This window comes from Sturnus vulgaris, chromosome 2 (assembly GCF_052056855.1).
Source record: "Sturnus vulgaris isolate bStuVul1 chromosome 2, bStuVul1.hap1, whole genome shotgun sequence".
Taxonomy (NCBI): Eukaryota; Metazoa; Chordata; class Aves; order Passeriformes; family Sturnidae; genus Sturnus; species Sturnus vulgaris.
The window spans coordinates 79317374-79323888 of NC_142244.1; the positions used below are offsets into that span (position 1 = coordinate 79317374).

Below are 6515 nucleotides of genomic sequence, written 5' to 3' on the forward strand. Positions count from 1 at the left end.
GAATAATTCTGTGAATCACACTCTAAAACTGCTTATTTCTTTCCATTATAATGGAAAATTATAAAATGAGGACAAAGTGATTAGCTACATGCATACACCTACCCTGTCAATGTCTCAAGGGAGGTGAGATGACAGGTTTTGATATCCAGAGGTTCTTACCCCTCTCCATGGCTTAGGAAGAAAGTCAGACAGGTGCCTAGCTCAGACTACACTTATGTTTTAAGTTAATAAAATTAATTTAGGACTACTCCCTTCCTAAATCTCTATCTGCCACTAATAGACTAGTATTTTTTTCTGGAACTGGCTGTCCTCCAAAAGAGCTAACATGCATTCAGGAAGCAATCACAGAAACATTTCTGAGACGTTTCACACTTTATTTATTAGTATTTTATTTAAAACTTTTTATTTTTAATCATAAATTTTCTTCTTTGATGATCAGTTTGTAACTCAGAGCAGATTAACTCTCCTTTGGCACTGGCTGGGTTAACCTGAGTACTCTGATGGCAGGGAGGTTGTGCCTGGCTGGTTCAGGGCAGGTTTCAATCCTTTCTCTATAAATGTTAAATGGCATCCATCTCTTCTACTTCAAACTCTTGTTTGTCCAAAACTTGAAGAGTGAGAGTATCGCCTGCTGGAAGTTATCTCCTGACACCACATAGAGCAACAAATTTCCAAAAGTATTTAGAGCTGCTAAAGGTTTAGTTAAAATAAACACAAAAATGATAGTTTTCTTCAAGTGGCAGGTAACTGGCTGTACTCGGAGCTCCAGACTAATCCCTTGAAAGACGTGGAAGGGGAGGAAGCACACATAGAAGACTAGCAAGAGGAGAACAGTGAGTCTGCGAGCCTTTTGTTTGTAGCTAGCCTGTGTGTGGAGCCCAGTGGCTAAGATGCAAATGATGAGCACGTAGCACAGAGTCACTGTGAGCAAGGGCAAGAAGAAGGCAAACACAGTCAGTCCCCAGTTGTACCGGCGACTTGTGTCAAAGTCCTCAGCAGCAACCAGGTCTGGGCAGATCGTCTTGTTCTGCCTGTGACTCGGGGCAATCAGGATGGCCAAGGGGCTGAGGGCCACCAGGGAAATCATCCAAACCACGGCGCAAGTCAGCACCGCCCATCTCGGCTTCCGAAGAAAAAGGCATTTCATTGGGTGCACAACTACCAAAAAACGGAAGATGCTGAAGCAGCTAAGGAAGATTATACCACTGTACATGTTGAAGTAGAAACAAAACTGAATAAACTTGCACATGAAGTCTCCAAAAATCCAGTCATTGCTATTAGCATAGTAGTGTATAAAGAAAGGAAGTGTGACTACATATAAAAGGTCAGTGATAGCCAGGTTTAACATAATGATGGTGCTGCTTTTCCAGGGCCTCATCTTAACACAGTAAACAAAAATTGTCACAATGTTCCCTGGGAAGCACACCAGGAAGATCAGGCTGTACAGGACGGAGAGATAGAATTTCACCTGTACAAAATCTTCATCCTTGCAGCTTGTCAATCGGTCTGTGGGGCCAGGCTGAGCAGTAACATTGCTGGTGCATTCAGATGCCATGTTTGTAGAAGTCTCCTTAAGACACAAACGAGATGTTAAATTTAATTGATTTAATTGGAACAAATGCTGTCAGTTAAACCTTTTGTCACTGGAGAAAATGTTGTATGTTTGAGAAGGCACAGTAGTGACAGGAAATAAGGATTTGCTGACATACCCAGCCTGACCTACATAACACCATTGAAATGTTTAATTTCACCCTTTCCTGTATTTTACATTTAATTTTGATAATTATTAATTTTACTTTTTCTTTGTTTAGCCTCCTTCATTGAAGAAGACAATTAATGCTTATCTGCAAATCTTCAAGAGTAGGAAGCACACATATAGAGAGCCAGAGGGAGCTTGGGCTTAGATTTTGCAAAACTGTGAGCTAATCTTAACCTTTCAGAAAGTAGAACCATATCAATATTTTATCTTCATTAATCTGAGCTAATCAGCGTTTTGTGCTCATGAAACAAAGATGTCGTTCTGCTTTCATGAAAGCCAAAAGATGTTAGGTTTAGTTACAGATCTCAGGACCTGATGCTGCCATGACCTGACAGATTGTTCCCTGAATGTGATTTTATTCTCTTGGAGTCATCAGAGTTTAAAACTAGTGTAAATGTTTTGGTTTTGGTTTTTTTGAGAGTTGATTTTTGGGGGGAGGGGTGTTGTTTTGGTTTTTTTAAAATAAGCTCCATAGTGGCATAAAACTGATCTAAATTATTAAAGACTGTTTCTCAAAGGGCAGAAGGAAAACGGAAAGTGCATCAGGAATGCAGTGATCTTGCTTCCTATTCTGTGCCAATTGGAGCTGGGTAGACCAGTCTCTGAAATTATTTCTTGTCTGACATAGCCTATTAGGATCTCTCCACAGGGAGTTCAAGACATGACATTTCTTGGTAGTATGTTAACCTGAAAAAATGATAACCAAGCATGAAAATCATCTAACTTCAGGTGTCAGAAAGTTAGATGCTTAAATTGGAGCCAGTCCTCCTAAGCCCTTCTTTATCACCAAAGGAGAAAAGTAAGTTCCTCCAAGACATAATGTATCTACCCACGACTGAGGTTTCTAAGATAAATTACTTACTCTTTTGGCATACCTATTTCTTTCCATTGATACAAAAGGTAGTCCAGGGTGACTAGTTCAGCCCTGGGTATCTCAAGTGAAGCAAGAGCTGTGCCACCCACTGTGTGTCTTCAGCATCTCAGGTGAGTACCACTCTTCCAAATTCTAACCAATTCCATGTGAGAAAATATTTTAAAGAAACTTCATAAAGTGCTAGACAGGGTACTATCAAGCCTAGATCCTCCCTCTTGTCCCAGAAACAGCATCTTTAAACTAAACCAGTGCTACATTAAACATCCAGGGTGAAATCAACACATAAAAAACCAAAACAACAAAGAAACAAACAAAAAACAAACCTGGAAAAAAAGCAGAATTGTACCTTATTCAGTCTTGGAAAATGGGATTCAGTTCACAGTATTTAACATGTTACCTGTATGACTCTTTATTTTCCCAATAACTGGTGGATATGACCAATTTGCTCTGACCAACCCAGTCATTAAAGCTGGGACACAACTGGCATTATTTGATCATAATAAGTCAGCAAGATAATTATTTCTTTGTTACTCAGAAGGACTTCAGAGGGAAATTTGAACAGTGTCCCCACAATTTAGTTAAAATGCTAATGCTTCTTAATGTGAATATTAGATCTGGTATAGAAGCTTTGCAGTCAAATATGCACTAGGTAAAGGCTGTCAAGCTTGTTTTAAACCAATCCAGATTTACAGTCACAAAAGCTAAGGGTGTGCATGTTTTCTCTCTTTTCTGCTGCTCAGTGATACCACTGTCACCCACATTTATGCCTCTCCAGTATATTTCATATCATGTTAGACAAATTTACTAGAATATTTGATTTATCCCCAGCTAGCTTTCTTGAACTGCTGATCGGTTCTTCACCACAATCTTGAACCCTCCAAATTGAAAATGGAGAAATACTGCTTACCTGAAAACCTGCAATTCTGCTTCTCCCTCTGATATTGCTTTGAGCAAAGAGCTCAAATGAAATGTATTTATGTCTTCCTTGCAGTGGAGCAGGTTTTAGTATAGCTTTGCAGCCATATAAACTCACTCCCTGTCTGACTGAGGCTCCATGTGGCTGTGAATTAGGAAACTGATAGAAAACCTCAGTTACTGGCTCAAGTGTCAGCTCTTAGAATAGGGTGGCTGGAGGAGTCGTCTTTTGCCCTCTGTCATTCACACTGTCTTGCCTTCAGTGGGCAGATCAGGCTTTGCTGGCAGCAGCTCTGTGTGCTGAGGCAGACCTGTAGTATTCAAATAGCAGAAAATCACATTTAAATTAGCATGTATGTGTGAGTGCATGTGCTTAGAAAAGATGAAATTAAATTTATTCTCCATTTCCTGTGAAGTTAAACCTGATCACCAAAGTGAATAAGGCATGTTGTCATTTCAAGGTCAGGTGAAAAGTGTTATGACACACTGTCTTTATTAAAATCAAATTTCTGACAGAGTACAAATTTCATCTCATGAAATAAATGAATGTTTCTTTTGGCATGATGTGCTTTTCAGAAACTGTGACATTCTTTCTGTTTATTTTTGGTGTAAAATATCTACAGTGTTTTGCTGGTTATTACTGAAGTAGCTGAAATTGCAAACTTGTTTTATTTTGAGCTTTTGCTTTTGGGCTTCATAATTCACAAGATCTGCAGTTTTCTGTGCTTCTTGAGCCAAAAGACTGTTCTTGAATAAAAATCTCATTATTATCCTTAGCTCGAGGAACAAGATCAAAAGACATTATTATTATTTAAAAACAGTCGTTGCATCTTGAATTCTGAAACTGCAGTCTTCAGCCCTTGAGCCTGCATCCTGGTCCACGCACAGAGGCTCCAGTGTGGCCAGCAGCCTTTCTGTCTGGGTACATTTGATGGGTCTTTACTCACTGATGAGTTTATGATGCAGTATTAAATGAGCAAACTTTCATGCCTGAACATTATGTATGTATGTTCATATAGGAGTATTTTTCAGAAGAGTGTCTTGACTCTCCTTGAGTGCCTGCACTGGGCAGGATTTGGGAGGTGGCTATCTGTTTTGCTAATCATCCTGCAGGGAAGGAGTGGTAACGGGGACAATCAAGACTGGGGCAGCAGTAATGTCTGACAACAAGATCATTGTCTATCTGTTACCATTAGGGAAAAGGGCACCCTCTCTGCCCTCATCTAACCAAGCTTTTCTCTAGGTCAATGCACTTTTAAAAAATGTCCAAAGTTTCTCAATAATTGTAAAATACACTGTCATGTACCAGCTCAAGGATCAGCAACTGTTTAAATAGCTATTACCCTGCTCCTAGGCACTGCATGTGTCATTAGAAACCATTTGTATGAGGCTGTAGCGTTACAAGCACAGAGGGAGCTAATTATAGTTAGGGATCATTTAATGCATTCACTACTTAATCCATTATACCCCTGAGCAATGGGGAACCTGTGCAGCAGTGGCTGGTTTTTATTCTTCTTTGGCAGTGGCAGTGCCTGAGGTAAAGCAGAAATGGGCTTTCCTGGTGCCATGACCCTCACCTGCCAGGGATTTGGTGCACTCTGGTCTCAAGCAGTCACGGGGGTCACCTCTGTATTTCTAACTCTGGACAGGAGAAGAGAAGAAAATAAAACACACATTTTCAGACCAATCTTGAGAGATGGTGACTAACAGAAGGTCAACCCATACAGAACTGCTCTTCATGGCGATGGAGATATGCTCCTTAGCTTACCCAAATCTTGTCTCATCATCAGCTGGAGAGACCTTGTGGCTACTGCACCCCTGCATCCTCCCTGTATCTTTCCCCATGGTTACAGCAGCTCCTCATTGCACAAAGACCTTTGGAAACACTGGCTTCAATCACAGCCATGCGATTGGGACTCATGTCAGGCACTAGGGAAATTGAGAATAAACTAACAAGGACCACATGTTTAGATGGCTTATCTGGCCTCATGTGGGATCTCTATGGATAAGGGATGATTCTGCAGTGTGACTTTCAACTCCTCGGTCTGTGGACCCTCCCTCTTTACCTGCTATTTCTCCACCCCATGTCCATGGACTTCTTAAGTCTGCCCACTGTGGGACCGTTGTGATCCTTCACAAAAACAAAGGGCTTTTTGTTCTTTAAGGCTGTCCTCACCCTTCTCCTCTCTACAAGCATTGGAGGGAGATCAAAATACCCTGTAGTTCCACAGACAGCTTAAGTGAGTCTAATTGCATGCTGCAAAAGAGCTGGCAGCACCACCTTGCTCCTGTCATCCTAAACCACACGATTTCAACAACCCCAGTGCTTGTGCAATCATGGGATGTGTTGGGTAAGTGATCAGGCTGAAGCCAAACCAGTGCAGAGGTAGATTGGCTGGGAATGGCACTAAGGCTGCACATGGGTTCCTGCTGTGGGGTTGTGCTTCACTCACTGTTCCCAGCAACCAGCCACCAGCTGAAGCTGCTCTTCAGCAATGCTTCCCAAAGAGACAGCACTCACTTTGTGTTTCAACAGCCTTCCAGGCAGGCTGGATTAATTGTTCAGAGACGCTGACATTTTCCCTGACATAATAAAATTCTATAGAGTTCATGTGAATGTATTAATGTTGCTCTTAGTTGCTGTATAGAAAGGAAACTGGAATGAGTTGGTGGCAGGATTATTAATTAAATATTTCCTCTTGAAACTTTTTACTGTAGGCAAAGCCAGTTATCACAGAGTGTGTGACACCAATAGGATCATCTTTTCATATGGTATTCTTCCTTCTGTGATGGCAGGGTGAACAGGATGCACAGGATGACTGATGGGTTTGTCCACCTGGACCACACAACGTCCTTCAAAAACTTCCAGTCTGAAATACAGAAGTGGAGAACAATGCCCAGTATTTGTATTTTGCTTTGTGGCTGGTTCCAGACAATGTCTCTCTCCTCCAGATGGGCTGGCTATTG

The 6515-nt window shown here is 41.2% G+C and overlaps 1 protein-coding gene across 1 annotated transcript; it reads right to left on the reverse strand.

Moving 5' to 3' along the window:
• Window positions 1–580: 580 nt before the first annotated feature.
• On the reverse strand, window positions 581–1555 carry LOC106856179 (2-oxoglutarate receptor 1-like). The gene has a single exon (XM_014881346.2). It carries the CDS (start codon window positions 1553–1555, stop codon window positions 581–583), a length of 975 nt encoding a protein of 324 aa, XP_014736832.2.
• Between the last annotated feature and the right edge of the window lie 4960 nt (window positions 1556–6515).

Excerpts from the sequence above, each read along its gene's own strand:
- LOC106856179 (XM_014881346.2), bottom strand. The coding sequence starts at position 1,555 with ATGGCATCTGAATGCACCAGCAATGTTACTGCTCAGCCTGGCCCCACA.